The 16,011-nt window shown below is 49.5% G+C and overlaps 1 protein-coding gene across 1 annotated transcript in view; it reads right to left on the reverse strand.

The window, feature by feature from the left end:
- The window catches only part of CDH23 (cadherin related 23), a 195,255-nt gene that overhangs the window by 44,800 nt on the left and 134,444 nt on the right, over positions 1-16,011 (reverse strand). Inside the window, exons 14-26 of the mRNA XM_030453320.1 lie at positions 14,729-14,793; positions 14,052-14,289; positions 13,299-13,404; positions 12,427-12,554; positions 9,636-9,708; positions 9,250-9,366; positions 8,576-8,688; positions 6,558-6,665; positions 5,183-5,372; positions 3,759-3,904; positions 3,227-3,446; positions 2,596-2,748; positions 998-1,111 (exon numbers count right to left, since the gene is read on the reverse strand). Coding sequence (XP_030309180.1) covers positions 998-1,111; positions 2,596-2,748; positions 3,227-3,446; positions 3,759-3,904; positions 5,183-5,372; positions 6,558-6,665; positions 8,576-8,688; positions 9,250-9,366; positions 9,636-9,708; positions 12,427-12,554; positions 13,299-13,404; positions 14,052-14,289; positions 14,729-14,793 — 1,771 coding nt within the window. The remainder of the gene's footprint in view (positions 1-997; positions 1,112-2,595; positions 2,749-3,226; positions 3,447-3,758; positions 3,905-5,182; positions 5,373-6,557; positions 6,666-8,575; positions 8,689-9,249; positions 9,367-9,635; positions 9,709-12,426; positions 12,555-13,298; positions 13,405-14,051; positions 14,290-14,728; positions 14,794-16,011) is intronic.

The following is a 16,011-nucleotide window of genomic DNA, read 5'->3' on the forward strand; positions in this document are numbered from 1 at the left end:
TTTGAAAACATTCCCTCTCATCCTGTCTCTCCATGCCTTTGAACAAAGTCCCTCTCCATCTTTTTTGTAGGACATGTAGGTCATAAATTTTGGGGATGAAGATGGGCAGCAGCACTTCCAGTGCCAACCTGCACCTTGGCCACTGCAGGGAAGCAGTGTGGGTCTGGTTGGAAGCAGCTGGCCCTTTCTAAAAGCAAACCCCCCACTGAATGTTCTCTAGATCCAGCTCAGCCAAAGAGCACCAGGACCAGTTGATGTGATGATCAGGATGTATCAGCATGGCTCTTGCTCTTGCCACAAAGAATGAGGCAATGGTGAACATAGACTTAGTTTGTTTTTTCCAGCATGCCTGATGCAGGTGAGCACTAAACCCACGCAGCTGGTACTCATGGGATCTGATGACCAGGAAAACACAGGCAGCTGGGTACCCATCCAAGGGGAAGGATAGACCCTTATCCACTTGGGATCTGATCTGGTGCGCCCAGCTGGTGCAGCATCCCCTCTGCACACACTGTGGCACCTTCAGTGCCATGCCCCCAAGATTTCTGACCAGGCCACTTATATCTTCTTTCAAAAGGCAAGTTCAAGTCCTCTGTAAGCAGGCACATCATTATAAAGTTCAGAGAATGATGACCAAGATGCGCTTGGTAAGTAGGCCCTTTGTCTGTGCCAGGTGGCTCTGGATTAGTTGGCAGCCATGGAGCCAAGAGGAAGGACGTTGTGGCACTGGCATTTCTGGGTGCAGCAGGGAGCCTCTCAGGAATGGTCTTGCCTTCCCTGGGTGAAGGGGGATGCCCTGGGGCTGGACAAGCACAGGGGTTGAATTTGCTGTCTGAAAAAGTCATGGTGGAAGTGGGATATATTAGTGCCTGTGGACTGTGAAATGCTGACACCAAACCAAGGTTGCTGTCTCTCTGCCATGTTTCTAAGGCAGCTTGGCATGTGCACAGCCACCCCACGTGGCAGGTTTCCCATGGAAACAGTGGGAAATCCTTACCGATGGCCTCCAGGATTAGTGTGTATGATGCCACAGTCTCTCTGTCCAGACTCACGACTGTCCTGACCACCCCGTCCCTGAAGCCAACGCTGAATTTGCCATCTTGGTTCCCACCTGCAGGGAAAGGACACGGTCCAGATTACCCATTGTCTGGATGCAGGGAGAAAAGCCATGAGGTCAGCCTGGCAGTAGAAATCATGGAATCACAGAATGGTTTGGGTTGGGTTGGAAGGAACCTTAAAGACCATCAAGTTCCAAACCCCCTGCCATGGACAGGGACAATTCCCACTGGACCAGATCACTTCAAGCCCCAACCAATCTGGCCTTGAACATTTCCAGGGAGAAGGCAGCCACAGAGTCTCTGGGCAACTTGAGCCACTGTCTCCCCCCTCTTACTGAAAATAATTTCTTCCTAGTGTCTAACCCAAATCTCCCTCTTCCAGTTCCTAAACACATCAGAAACAAACTGGGGTAGCTTTGCATGTGGCCTGCGGTACCTTTGGGACACCCCACATGTTTTCTCTTGTGGCAGAGGCTGGAGGGGTGGAGGGGCTGTGCAATGAAATGTAAGGTTGCTATTGTGAGAAAAGTGACTCACTAGTGACACTGCTATTTTTTGTCCTCCTCCTGTGGGCTAAACACTTTTTGCAAGTCAAAGTGCAGCTGGGGGTTTCCCCAGCCTCCCACTGCAGGTGCTGCAGCCTGACACTGCCCTGGTGGCATCACTGCCCACAAGCTCCCTGCCCACCCAAACTTGCCTGCACGTGGGACTATGAGATCATAGAATCAGAATTGGTTTTGGTTGGAAAAGACCTTTCAGACCATCAAGTCCAGCTGTTAACCTGGCACTGCCATAGCCACCACTAAACTGTGTCCCCCAGCACCACATCTACATGGCTTTTAAACACCTCCAGGGATGGTGGCTCCACCACTGCCCTAGACAGCCTGTGCCAGGGCCTGACAATACTTTCAGGAAAGAAATTGTTCCTAATATCCAATCTAAACCTCTCCTGGAACAACTTGAGGCCATTTCCTCTCATTCTATCACCTGTTACCTGTGAAAAGACACCAAGCTCCCTCACTCCAAATTCCTTTCAAGGAGTTGCAGAGAGGGAGGTCTCCCCTTAGCATCCTTTTCTCCAGGCTGAAGACCCCAGGTTCTCTCAGCTTCTCCTCATAACACTTGTGCTCCAGACCCTTCCCCAGTTCTGTTGCGCTGTTATGGACACGCTCCAGCCCCTCAATGTCTTACTTGTAATGAGGAGCCAAGAAGTGACCCCAGGATTCAAAATGTGGCCTTATAGGGCTGAGCATAAGATGCCTTAAAACTGCATAGAGGCCTCTAGCCCTAACTATGTGTCACACAGATGCCATCCCAGGGGTGTTAAGCCCATCCTCATGCTTTCCCTGGCCACCTCCCAGTAGCATGGAAGGGCAGGGGACTCCAAGGGCAAGGACTGACCCTGAGCAGAAAGAAGAGAGGGCAAACAAGTTTTGGAGGGGCTGGAAAAGACAATGCTGATGTGCAGAACACTCTGGCCATGGGGTGACCACAATTTCCACAGGAAAATCTGCAGCCTTTTGCAAGGGGTTCATACCTGTGATGAAGTAACTGAGCTCAGCATTCAGCCCAATGTCAGCATCTGTGCAGTTAAGCCTGACCACTTTGAAATCCCGGGCCACATCTTCAGGCAAGGACACATTGTAGACCGCTGGGAAGAAGGTGGGGCTCTCGTCGTTCACATCCAGAACTGAAAGGGGAAGCAGAGCTGAGTAACCCCCCCAAAGTCTTCCCCTCCTGCAGATGCCAGGCTGATGTCTGCTGGACTCTCAGACCACCTGCCCACAGCTTTGGGAATGCCAGGGAACACTCTGTTGTTCCCTGGCATCTGAGTGGTGGGGCTGCCTGCAGGGTGGCTGGAAGGACTGACCCCCATGGCTCCAGGCTATATTTGGTTGTCTCTGATATGTACAGATCATCCCCCTCATATCCAAAGAAACCACATTACTGTTGTTAAAGTTGCTGTTTGCACCAAACTCATTTCCATCCCCATTCTTTTCCCATCTCTGCACTACCAAGAACAGGCGTAATGGGTCAGATGATACATCCGTCTGACTCTTCAGCATGTCTCCTACATAAACCATGTCAGTTCCAGCAATGTGTCCTTGTCACCCATCTTTTTGGGACCAAAGGGGCTCTGTGGCTGGGAAGGGCCTTGGTGCACCCACCTTTGACAGTCAGGGTGCTGGTGGAGCTCTTGGCAGGCACACCAGCATCACTGGCCACCACACGCAGGTAGTACTGGGCGATCCTCTCCCTGTCCAGCACAGCAGTGGAGGTGACAAGCCCATTGGTGCTGTTGATGAGGAAATCCATGCGAGGCATCCCCACCTGCATGCGGTACGTCACCTGCCCGTTGGGACCCTCGTCCAGGTCTATGGCCACAACCTGGTGGGGAGAGAGGAGGGAAAGGGTGAGCCTGGGAGAGCCAAATCATCACCTGGTGATTAGAAATCACAGTACATAAACCTAGAGCATTGCTTTGTCCCCTGGGATGAAACAAAGGGGTCTTGAGGCATCCACCCTGCTGGGAGCAAGAGTGTGGGGTGGGATGCCACAACCTCTTCTGCATCCTCTAGTTGCACTGCTAGAGGGTGGAGAGGGTTGATGGGATGTGCTCCTAAAGCTGCTTTGCAGGAGGGATGGCAGCCACAGGAGCAGATCCCAAAGCAGGGCATAGGGGCAATGGGACAGGCTCACCTGGAAGACAGAGGAGCCAGCAGGAAGGCCCTCGGCAATCTCAGCAGTGAAGGGCAGGTTTTGGAAAGTTGGGTCATTGTCGTTCAGGTCCAGGAGATTGACAAAAACCGTGGCGCTGCTGGTAGCTCGCAGGGGTGGCCTCCCACCTGCAGAGGTGAGGAAGGGGGTTTCAAGGTCAGTGCCTCCAGCCATTTCCAGACCTTTCCACCAAAAGGCCTTGCTGGCTATGTAGATGGGCAGGCAGGATGGGGCTGCGCCCTCAAGACATTAACCTATGTTACCATTCGTGCTGCAGCCTGACAGACAAGGGGCAGAAACCCTAGCAGGGAAAACTCCCTGGCAGCAGCACAGAACAACCATTACCTAGGCATGCAGCTGAAAAATAATATATAAATAGGAGGTCACAAAGATGATCTGAGAGCTAGAGCACCTCTGGTATGGAGACAGGCTGAGAGAGTTGAGGTTGTTCTGCCTGGAAAAGAGAAAGCTCCAGGAAGACCTTAGAACACCTTCCAGTATCTGAAGGGGCTACAGGAAAGTTGGGGAAGGACTTTTGATAAGGACATGGGGGAATGGTTTTAAACTTGAAGAGGGGAGATTTAGATTAGACATTGGCCCAGGTTTTCCGGAGAAGCTGTGGATGCCCCATTCCTGGAAATGTTAAAGGCAAAGTTGGTTGGAGCTTAGAGCAGCCTGGTCTAGTCGGAGGTGTCTCTGCTCATGGCAGGGGAATTGGAGCCAGATGATCTTCAGGGCCCCTTCCAACCCAAAACATTTTGTGATTCTATGAAATAAATAAAATAACAAGTAATAACACCAGACTGTTCTTATCTCAATCCTTTTGGCAGGCTGCATGGGACAATGGCCTTAGCAGGATGCAAAGTTGAAGGCCAGGGTTAAGGTTATATGTGCTTGCTGGCTCTTGGAAACCAGCTGGATAATGGAAAATTACCTTCATCTCCCTCTCTCTATTTTTTTTTTCCAGGAAGTTTCCCTAAGATACTATTTCTAGAGCAAGAGGCATTTTGCACTTGATCCCCTTTTTTCCCTGCTTCTGCTCAGCTGGATTCAGTCATCTCCCTGGGCAGCCTGTTCCAGTGTTTAATAACCCTCTTGGTAAAGGAAGTACTGTGCTGGCATTTTGAGGGTTTCTGGTTTGTTTTAGCAGCAGGTTTTAACTCATTCTTTTATTTATTTCTTTTTTAACCTCACAGACATCTCTGGAACTTACGCTCAAAGATGGGAAAAAAAAGAAACTGAAGGAAGGAAAATGAGGCTGAGCAAAGTTTTGCTTGACACATGCAGGACAGAAAGTGGAGGGTGAGGAAGGCAGTGCTGGCACAGCCGAGCCCCAACAATTCCTGGTGTGCTCAAGCTACGACAGAGCAGGAAAAAAAAAGGAGCAGGATGGAAGTGGGGCTTACAGTCAGTGACGGATACCACGATCCTCCTCATGAGCTGGGCCTCCTGGGCATTGGGATTCTCCCTGTCCAGTAGGACTCCAGTGGTGCGGATCTTGCCTGTGGTGCTGTTGATGCTGTAGAACTTGTTGGGGGGTCGGATGCTGTACACCACGGTGCCATTCTCCCCCAGGTCTGGGTCCACAGCCATCACCTGCCACAGAGGAGCAGTGGGAATTAAAGCAGAGCAATGGTAATTCCCACAGTATGTCGCCATGTAGATTTATCAGTGTCTAATAACAAGGCCGAGCTTCCATGAGAGGCATGCAACAAGAAATTCTTCTTCCTTCGCTCAAATGGATATTTCCATTGCACACGCAGGGATTTTGCACTCTTGAGACCTCTGCTGTGGTGCTAAATCTCACTGAAATGGGCCTGCAAGCCTGGGAGGTAATGGCATGGCAAAAGAGATACGAGTGTGCTGCCTTTTTTCTTTTTACATAAAGTCAGCTTCAAAATAAGTGCCCTTCAGAAAAACCAAATAAATGGGATGAAGATGCATGCTGAGGAACTTGTGCTGCTGCAGTCACTAAAAACAGTTCACTGGTGGGGTTCCCCTCCACACCAGACATCTTTTGTGTTATTGTTCTCCCTGGTTTTGGTTACAGAGGACAACTACATGAAAAAACAACAACAAACAAACCCAACTGTATTGCACTCGTAATTTCTCTGGCCCCTGCTGCTTGTCCCATAGTTGAATTTACATCATATCAGTGACATAATAATTATTTTCCTGGCAACTGATTTGGATGTCAATGGCATGATGACTTGACGGAGACACCAAGCAGCTGGGTTGTTGCCACATAGAAAGGGGAAAACCACTGTGCTCTTGCACAGGCCTCTGTCAGGCCCTTCTTTTCCCCTGCAACTCCTTTTCTTTTGCAGCCTTCCTCCTTATATGATTTTGTGGGTTCTCTTCATTTTTCCCTCATTTATTTTCCATTTTGTACCCGTCATTTTTCTCCTGGCATGATGGAGTATGAGCCTCCCTCTCTCCTTCTCTTTAATTTCACCAAAGGGACTTGAAAAGCTATAAATCAATGTTTTTCAGAGAGGTCCTTGAAGGAGGTCACAAGCAAGGCTAAGAAAAGGAGAATCTGGCCAAATTCCACACAACCTAGGGAGAAATAAAATATTCTGGCAGACAGGAGAAGCACATGGAATGGGCAGTAGAGAGGAGGCTCAGGAGTAGCCTGTTAAATGGTCTTCTGCAACATGGTGCTTGACTGGAAGTGTTACCAGTTCAGACGTGACATCCTGCTCCAGTCAAGGAGGTAACAACCTCACCTGGTGAAAGGAAGACACTTTTAGTGCAGCAACCACCTTTCCTCACACATACCGTGGTGACATCTGAGTTGGGGGGAGTCATTTCCACCAGGTTAATGAAGTAGGGCTCATCTTTCCAGGTGGGATAGTTGTCATTGATGTCCAGCAGAGTGATGTTCACCTGTGAGAGAGAAAGGGACATTGCAGCAGGGGGCTGTTGGGACAGAGTGTGTCACCCTGGACACATAGCAGCACCAGGTACCCAGGAAGGGTTGACCCTCCAGAAGAAAAATCTGCAGAAAAATACCCACCTCTTGCATCTTCCCAGCCTGGCATATTTGATCTGGGTTTGACTCACCTGTGCTTATTACTTTGCAATTAAAACCACCACAGGGGCACAAATAAGAGGTGTGGGGGGAGGAAAAGAGTGAAGTAATGATGGGTGGGATGTGCAGAGACAAGGCAGCCTAGAGAGGATGGTGCTTGAGGTGCTATCTAGCTTCATTTCCAGCACAAGGAACAGCATTTAAATGACAGCAGCAAGACTAGGGGGTGCATCCTGCTGTCTGTCAGTCTCTCACCTCCCCAGATCACCCTTTTCCACCCAGCCTGTGAGTCTGTAAAGGTGCCTGAGGCAAGAGCTGCAGCTCAAGGGAAAGACAGGCCCCCAGTAGAGGGGGTCTTGATGGAGCTTTTCAGGGGGGTCTTCTTGGCTCCCAAGCAATAGCACCCTGGTGCTGCAGCAGGCTGACCTGCTGGTGCCATCCCGTGGTGGAAAAGGCAAAGCTGAACTCCACAGTCTCCAAGGCTATGCCATGGGAACAAGCCCCTGAGACACAAGGGTGGTCCCTGGGGAAGGTTGCTGACCCACTGCTACTCTGAGCACCCCAAGCACTTGTCCATCACCTAAGGACCTTGAAAAGCCCCTGAACGGACTCTTATTCCCAGATGAAAAATATGTATAGGGAGAAGTTTGAATCCTTGGTGTGTACCCTTGCTAAAGGCACCAAACTTCACCAGCCACCCACTTCTCACCCAGTTTTAATATTCTTTAACAATTTAGGAACCATGAGGCATGGGTTTGGTTTTTGTTTGGTTGGTTTGTGGAGTTTTTTGGTTTTTTCTTTGTTTGTTTTTTCGTTTTCCCTTAATTGCAATCTGCGTTGCAAAAACCTTATTTTGCCTTTCAATAAGCTTTTAGGAGCACATCATCTCATCTGGAGCTCCTAAGAGAACCCAGCAGGTTCAACAGGACCAGCCAATGTGCCTCTGGGAGGCTCCACAGGGAGCTTCCAGTTTGCTGCCTGGATCATATGCCGCCTGATGGCCCCCAGTAGTAGTGACAATTATTTTAGGGATCTCAGCAGAACTGCAATATTTCTCTGCACCATCCTCCATTGTGTTGAACATCCCTCCTGCAACCTGATTAAGCATTCAAGGAGCTTGGCCTAAATGGTATGAAATGTTCAAAACAATGTGATGTCATTACCAGTGAGAGGTTTATCTCTCCACCTGCTCATATTTCCAAAGACATTTTAAAGTCCTTTGCGAATGTCACATCTCCTTGGCATCTATGAAGGCCATGGCATAGCAGAAGGCTTCAACTTGCAGTACAATGGCCTGCATCTCCACCAGAACCTTCTGAGGAGTTCAGGAACAACAAAGTGGTTGGAAACCCTTGATCCAGATAGGGTGTGAATAGAAGTCATCAGGAACAACTAAGCATGCCTTTAGACTCTCAAGCCAGGTATTTCATCAAGAGGCACAAACAAAGGGAGCTGTGCTATGGGTGGAAAAGGTACCTGTTACCGCCTTTGCACCCAGGGTTAGACACAGTGAAAGGTCAAGTGGCTGCTGGGTGAATGGTTTGCCAGGAAAAAGAGCTCAATTTCAAGGTCTAAACAGCCTGGAGAGTCTTCTGCAAGTGGATGTGGAGGCAGTCCAGAAGGCAGACTCCCACATACACTCTTTACCCGGTGCCATATCTAAAATGAAATTCTACTAGCATTGGTGCCCTGGAATTCCCCCCCCAACACCAACACCAGGGGCTGTACTGGTGGTTCAAAGAGGCAGTGACCTTCACACACTCACCATAGCAATGCCTGTCTTCTGGTGGTGGCCCACCCCTCCATCCACTGCCCGCACAATGAGGATGTATTCGGATTTGGCCTCTCGGTCCAGCAAAGAGGTTGTGGTGATTTCTCCTGTAGCCACAGGAGATAAGAGGGATCAGAGATGTTGTAAGGTGACCAGAGGCACTGGTGAAATAAAGGGGACACACAAAGCCACAGGTGGGATCCTTCACAAACACGCCCTTTCTTTTGGTTTGGTTTCAGATGGATTGAACCTGGAAGACCCAGCATGTGTGGAAGGGTCAAATTTCATGCTGTGTCTTCCCACATGTGTAACAACTGTGTGTGATCCCTCATGCTCATTTCTGCCCATAATGAACTGAAAGTAATGCCAGAAAGGGAAGATAGGAAGCAGGTCTTTAGCTAACATGACCCCTTTTAGCCAAAGCCTTTTCTTAGGTGTCATTTCCACTGACACCTCTGCCAAAGCTCTCAGGGTGACCAAGCAAGTGCTGGTGGCTGAAACCTGGAGAGTGCCTGAAGTTGTGTGTCTTCTAAGCAGGCTCAAGGGACAGGAGGGAAGAGTGGGAGAAGAAGAGAGTTTGGAAGAAGTAAAATGATGGGGAAGAAAACCAGGGAAAGTTCAGGAGAGGGAACTTAAGGAGAAGTGGGAGAGCACATACAGAAGCTCACCTGAGCGGGCATTGATCCGAAAATGTGAGGAGCCCTCCAGGGAGTAGATGATGGACTCCTGTCCATACTCCCTGGACCGGTCCATGTCCGTGGCATTGAGAAACAGCACTGTGGCTCCTAGGGGAAGGCAGAAATGAGGGCTGGGATGGGCACTGACAGCCCTCCCCAGCTGCCCTGTCCCCACATTGCTCCCACAGGGCACCCAGACAAAGGGTCCCCTCACCTGGATGTACAGTGGGGCCAAAGCCCCAGATCTCATGACTATGAAACTCTGACAAGCCTCTGGCTTTTACCTCCCCCAAAAGCCATCACCCACCCTATTCTTGCTGTAAGATCTCCAGGACCCTTCTGCTAGCCTGGAGAAGGATCAGGGAAGTGCTCCTTACCTGCCATAATGTCTTCCATGATGGCTATAATGTAGGAGGGCTTGCTGAATGTGGGGGGGTTGTCATTTTCATCCTGAAGGAAAGAGGAGTTTGACTGAGAAAAAATCAAGATGGTCAAATAGCTGCAGAAGTCTGATATGGGGATGATCCTGTCCAACTGCACCTCAAGCTATGACCAATTCAAGATATGGGTGTTGAGAAGATGGCCTAAGGGGAAAAGGCACCAGAGGTCTGAACACACAGTTTCACTGTGAGGGCAACTGAGGTTAAAGTCATTCAGTTGTCAGTAGGAACAATACTGACTACCATATTTTCCATTACCTGGGAAACATGCAACAGGTTTAAGGAACCAGTGCCCTTTGCATCCCACCATCCTGAGCTGTTTCTACCTCTATCACAAGCCCTGGGCAGTGCAGCCCAAACACTTCTCAAACCACAGCAGCATCATGCACAGACCTGCACCTCTCAGAGTGACATAGGGGTGGCTTAGTGCTCTGAGTCACCTCAACCACGAGGCCACCAGGCACACAGGGCTGGCTAGAGGATCTGCTGAGCTCTGGGGGCTTTGTTTGAGCAGAGGAATGCTATGGGTGTTTGCAGAGAGAGCAGCTACAGCATTTTCGGGGACTGCTGGTTTGCATACCAATGTGCTCCCTCAAAGCCTCTCTCTGCCAGTCCTTATGGCTGGCCTGGTGATACCAGGCAGGAGGAATTGCTCAAAACATCCCTCAGAACAGATTTCAGGCCAGTTTAAGGCTCCCCCAGGAAGCCTTTAAATGCTGTTTAAACAACGTTAAAAATCTGTCTTCAATGAACCAAACCCAACTGCCTGTGGAGGGAAGGACAGAGCCGCCAGGACATTAAGACATGGTTATGGACATTGCTGTTTCCCTCAGGCTGTGCTGGAGATGTTTTCTACCTGGACACCACTGATGGACCTGCAGGCTGAGCTGTTCCTGCTGCCACCAAACTTGACATTTGAGGCGATTCCACACACCAATGATGCCCATCACACTGCAATTAAAATGCCATCTCTTGCTCTCCTGGCTGGAAGCAGGTGGCCTTTAATCAGCCTTTGCATCACCAGGCTTCCACTGCATCTCCTCTGAGGGTAATGAGGAAACTGCTAGCTGTCAAGAGTGCCCTCTGTCCATCCCTCTTTCTCCTCCTCAGGGTCATCAACCCCACGAGTTTCAGGCAGGTGAAAAGCAAAGGAAATGAAGAAAGTGTGCGTGTACCCTTCCACTCTCATGGGAGAGGGCATCCAGCCAAAGCACCTCACTCATGATCCCGCCTCACTGGCCTCCACAAAACTGGCTTCCCAGGGTCTCCCAGACCTCACATCATCATCAGAGATACTGATAAGGGCTTACACTTGGGCTGATCACAAAAATCCCCTCTTCTCCTGGCACATGCATGCTGCAAAGTCTCTGGCTCACAGCCCCAGACAGGGCACCAGTGGCAGGGAGCGAAGCAGAAACTTATTAGCAGGGATATTTCCCCAGATCCTGGTGTGGTGTGTGCTATTAGTTCTGATTCGGTGGCTCCCTCCACAATAGCATATTGTCCCCTAATGGGAACTCTACAAGGCGAGTTTGAGTTCTTTATTAAAAACCAACAAACAAAGGATCTAAAAAAAAAAAGAAAATTTACCTGCCTCAGCACTTGCTCTTATTCTGCCTTTTCATGGCTCTTGTTCCTCAAGTACCATTGTGAAATGCTTCCTCCTCATTTTCTTTCTATTGTCCGTTTTTTCCTTTTTTTTTCCCTTTCTTTTTTCCAGTTGAGAGAAAATCCCTCTGATAGAGAGCAGTAAGTGGCAGCTACTTAAACTCCACCTAGGTACAGACTCAGCCAGGGGAGATGACCCACTGAAGTGTGATCTTTAGAAGGAGATGTTTATGCTGTCTAAAGCACAGCATGGGAAGAATGTATTTAACAAACACTAACTCCCTCAGCACTGCCTTATTCCCCCTCTCCTGAGCAGGGTGAAGGAACAGGAGGAGATGCATGTTGATGAGACTTTTTTCACATCCTATGGCATGGTGGACTCCATCTTCTTCATCTACCCAGGCTGCTGCTGCTTCCAGCCTGGTTTAGATCCCACCACCGTGAGACTGATGAGTTATCAAGCAAACTGTTTCCATTGCTGATACCCACCCCCAAGATGTCCTTGAGCCACAGTGTGCCTCTGAGTGCAAATGTGATCTAATCTCCCTGAGGAAGGCTGTGAAGCTTTACCTCTCACAGCAGCAACCCCTCCTTGAGACGGTTTGCATCTTGGCTGAGACATCCAGCAGTGGAGAAATAAGAAAGAAACTGCCTATGACTGATGCAAGGACTGGCAATTTCTGACACTAGAAGTGCTAACACACAGCCAAAGCTCGCTCATCTCCATCTGAGCTGCAGCAAGTCCCACAGGCTACCAGCATGGAGAACATCCCATCAAGGAATTCCCTGTGAGCTGAGTGAAGGGCTCACTGGCTACTCAGTGAACATCCCCAGCCCAAGGCAAAGGCAGAGCATGGATCTCCAGCCTGCCCCCATCTTTGATGGATGACACCCCTCACTCACCCTCAGTCACTCAGACCTGACCGAATGTCAGGGACAGCATTTTTTTAACCAATATTTGTCACATGTACATGAGGCATAAGTGACACATATGGGAGACACATATCCACACACACACATCCACAAGGTAGAGCGGTCATGGTGAGCTATCAATGGATTAATCGTTGCTATGGAGGAATGACCAGGAAACTACAACAGGATTGTTGGGTGTCATACTTACAAACACCTCAATGGTGACAGGGACGGTGCTGTTGAGTGGTGGGTTGCCAGCATCCTTGGCCATCACAGTCAGGTAAATAACTCCATTGGGCAGCTGCTCATAGTCGAGGGGGTGGTTCACACTGATGACTGAAAGGAGACAAATGGGGTGGTCATTTCCATACTAAGCAAGACAGTGGGCAGGCTCAGGGGCACGACCCATACACACCACCTCCTTAGGGCCAACAGTTGCTGTGTGAGGTGACAGTGCCCTAAAAATGTGAGTGTCAGGCATGAGTGTTGGGCCAAATCCAGAGAAGGGCCATAAAAATGGTGGGAGAGCTGGAGCACCTATGCTATGGGTTGAGAGAGATGGAGTTTTCAGCCTGGAGAAGGGAAGGCCCTAGGGAGACCTTGGAACACCTTCCAGTATCTGAAGGTGCTACAGGAAAGCTGAGGAGAGAGTTCTGACAAAGGCATGGAGTGATAGGAGGAGGGGAAATGGTTTTAATCTGAAAGAGAGCAGATTTAGGTTAGATGTTAAGAAGAAATTCTTCCCAGTGGGTTTAGAGAGAATTGCCCAGAGAAGCTGTCCCCTGTCTGGAAGTGCTCAAGGACAGGTTGGATGGGGCTTTGAGCAACCTGGTCCAGTGAGATGTGTCACTGCCCAGGGACTTGGGACTATTTGATCTCTTAATGTCCCTTCTGACCCAAACTATTTGATAATTCCATGATTATTGAACTCCTTGCACTTGTATAACCCATAGTGAGCTGTACATTCACAGAAACATGGCTCTGCTAGGGCTCAGCACAAGCCCTGCTGCACAGAACCATGGAGTGGGTGAGGTGACACTGTGCAGCAAGGGACAGGGTGGTCCCAGGACCACCACTTACCTCCATACCCTTCTGACACCGTGATGTCAAAGTATTCAAGAAAGGCAGATGCTTGCACGATGCTGTAGGTGATCTGGTTGTTTGGAGGAGAGTCCTCATCAAATGCCTAGAATGGGAGCAGGGAGAGGAAATGAGCATGGGACCTATGCTGATTTGACCTATATGAGAGGTCAAATGCCTGTGAAGTGTGAGGTGAAAAAGTGATGTAGGAAGATGCCTTCACTGAGAGCCCCAAAGGGGTTTGTAAACCAGTCTCTTCCCTCATCCCACCTCCCAGGAGGATTTGCTGGGTCCCCATCTCTGGCTTCCCCACAGCACTTATCGAGTTTGTCCCCATGGAGGGGAAGTCATGCTTTTGTAATGTGGCAAAACTTGTTCTTGTCCTGAAGGAGCAAATGGTCTTCTCTACCTGCCTTCCCTCCATGGCAGAAGTTAACAGCTCCAACAACAACACAGAGCACCCTTCCTCCTGGTGAGTTCTGACTCTATTGAGCAGAGCAAGGAGAGACAGAGGCAGTGCCTGTGCCCTGGGAGAAGCCCCAGGTCCTGGGGATGCTGTATGAGCACCAACAGGAGAGGAGGAGAGAGGCAGCCTATGGCTATGGCACTGCCCCTGGATTGCACTTTGCAGCAAAGCACAAAGCATTTTCTTAGGAGAGATGGCAGCAAGGGTGGACGGGGACCTAAGCAGCACCCAGCACCCATCTTCCCACCGTTCAGGTTCCAAGGAGAGGAGTTGCTCTGGTCCCTCACCCGGAGCCGGACCACCTGGGTGACAGAGGGCTCGTTCTCCCTCAGGGCCCCCAGGTATGCCTCCTTCTGGAAAGTGGGGACATTGTCATTGACATCCAGGACGTTGATGCGGATGCGTCCTGTTGTCTCCTCCCCACCGCCGTCCCGGGCGATGACAGTCAGGGTGTAGCGCTGTGTGGTCTCAAAGTCCAACCGAGCTGTCAGGAGGACAACACCCGTATCCTTGTCCAGGGAGAAACTGAGGGGACAGAAGAAGAGGAGGTGTAAAGACCCCGGTGACCACAGGCTGGAGATGAAGAGATAGGGTGGCAGCAGCCTGATAGCTAGCACAGTGGTGAAAAAAGCTCATGGTATCTCCAAGAGCCTCCCATCCCTCCAAATCCCTCTGAGCCCATGTGCCTCTCCCAGCTGCCCACCACAAGTAGGCTGCGTGTAATGTTCCAGCATCAACAACTCACTGGCAAAGGCATTTGTGGGTCCCAGGCAATGCTGGTTCCTGATCCAGCAAAGTGGTTGCATGTGCTGAGCATCAGGTGTGTGCTGTAGTTCACTCACCCCTTTGGGAGACAGCACAGTGGGTTTTCCACACGTAAAGAATGCTCTTAACTGTCTTCTTAATGAGGTTAGAAGAAGATTATAAAGAACCAAAGTCATGCTGATGGTTCCATCACACTTACTGGTCAGGGTCATCACTGAAAAAATAACTGACTTTCCCATATGTGCCCACATCATTGTCAGTTGCCTGAAAAAAAAAAAAAAAGAGTTAATTAATAAATGAAGTTTAGAATGTTGCATTACACACATGGTGAATCCATGACATCCCTGTTTGCTACCACTCCTCACCGGAGAAATGCAGGGTCTGTGCTAGCCCTGGCTATCCTCTCAGTTTGCTTTAGATCACACCTCTCTGTCAACAGCTCTCAGCACCATTCCCAAAAATTTTGACAAGGGAAATTTTATGCCTCCTTACTTTCCCCAACACACTAAATGGACCTGGGAAATGCATAAGAAGAAAAAGTTTCCATGGACAATTCTTGTGGGCCATCCACCCATGTGAAGCCCAGGACCCAGGACCTTGCATTCATTTCTCTTTAGGGCTGGAAGCATGCCTGGGGCTCTGGGGAGACAAATAAGCTCTTCTGCTTCAAACCTTCCTCAGGCTGCAAAAAAAAAAAAGACCAGTAAAATACTGATCCCCTCTCCCTGGAAGTGTTCAGGGCCAGGCTGAATGAGGGTTGGAGCAACCTGGTCTGATGGGAGTTGTCCCTGACCATACAGGGTGGTGGAAACTACATGATGTTTGATTTCTTCCAACTCAAACTAGGTTGTGATTGTATGAAAAGCAAGGAAAGGGACTTAGACCTTCCTTTCCATGAGCAGCTCCCACTGGACAGACCTCCTTGGGGCTGGAGTTGGCTGGTCATGGCTAAGTAACCAGCACCTCCTGGGGACCATGTGTGAAACTCAGTTTATCAGCAAGGTAAGATTTATGCATTTATCAATATTTTCTCTAATGAATATGTAAAATACGCATCAGTGGCAGCAGGAAAAAGGAGAGAAAACTTACTTTTAGGAGAGGGATGTGGAATACAAGCCCCATAATATCCTTTTTCTCCCCCAGTATATTTTCTAACTTGAGTCCAGTCTGGATTACTTAGACTCCAATAGGTCTGTGAAATAGTAGGGTCAAAGACACATTTTATGTCCAGAAACCAGCTAAGGGCTGTATTTTAGGACTGGTGTGGAACACAACTTGTTCCTGAAACCTTCCTGATTTATCGATGGCCTTGATTACCCTTGACAGCAAAGAAGGAGCTTGAGAACATCAAATAGCTTTACCCCCGTGTGTTGCTCCCCTGCCACTGCATGGGGTGGCAGAGGGGCAAAGGTGTGAAAAATAGCCTGAACTAATTCATTCCTCCTTCTCCCAACCCCCCCCTGCCCCCCAAATGATTTCCCA

The sequence above is a fragment of the Calypte anna genome, chromosome 6 (genome assembly GCF_003957555.1).
Source record: "Calypte anna isolate BGI_N300 chromosome 6, bCalAnn1_v1.p, whole genome shotgun sequence".
NCBI lineage: Eukaryota > Metazoa > Chordata > Aves > Apodiformes > Trochilidae > Calypte > Calypte anna.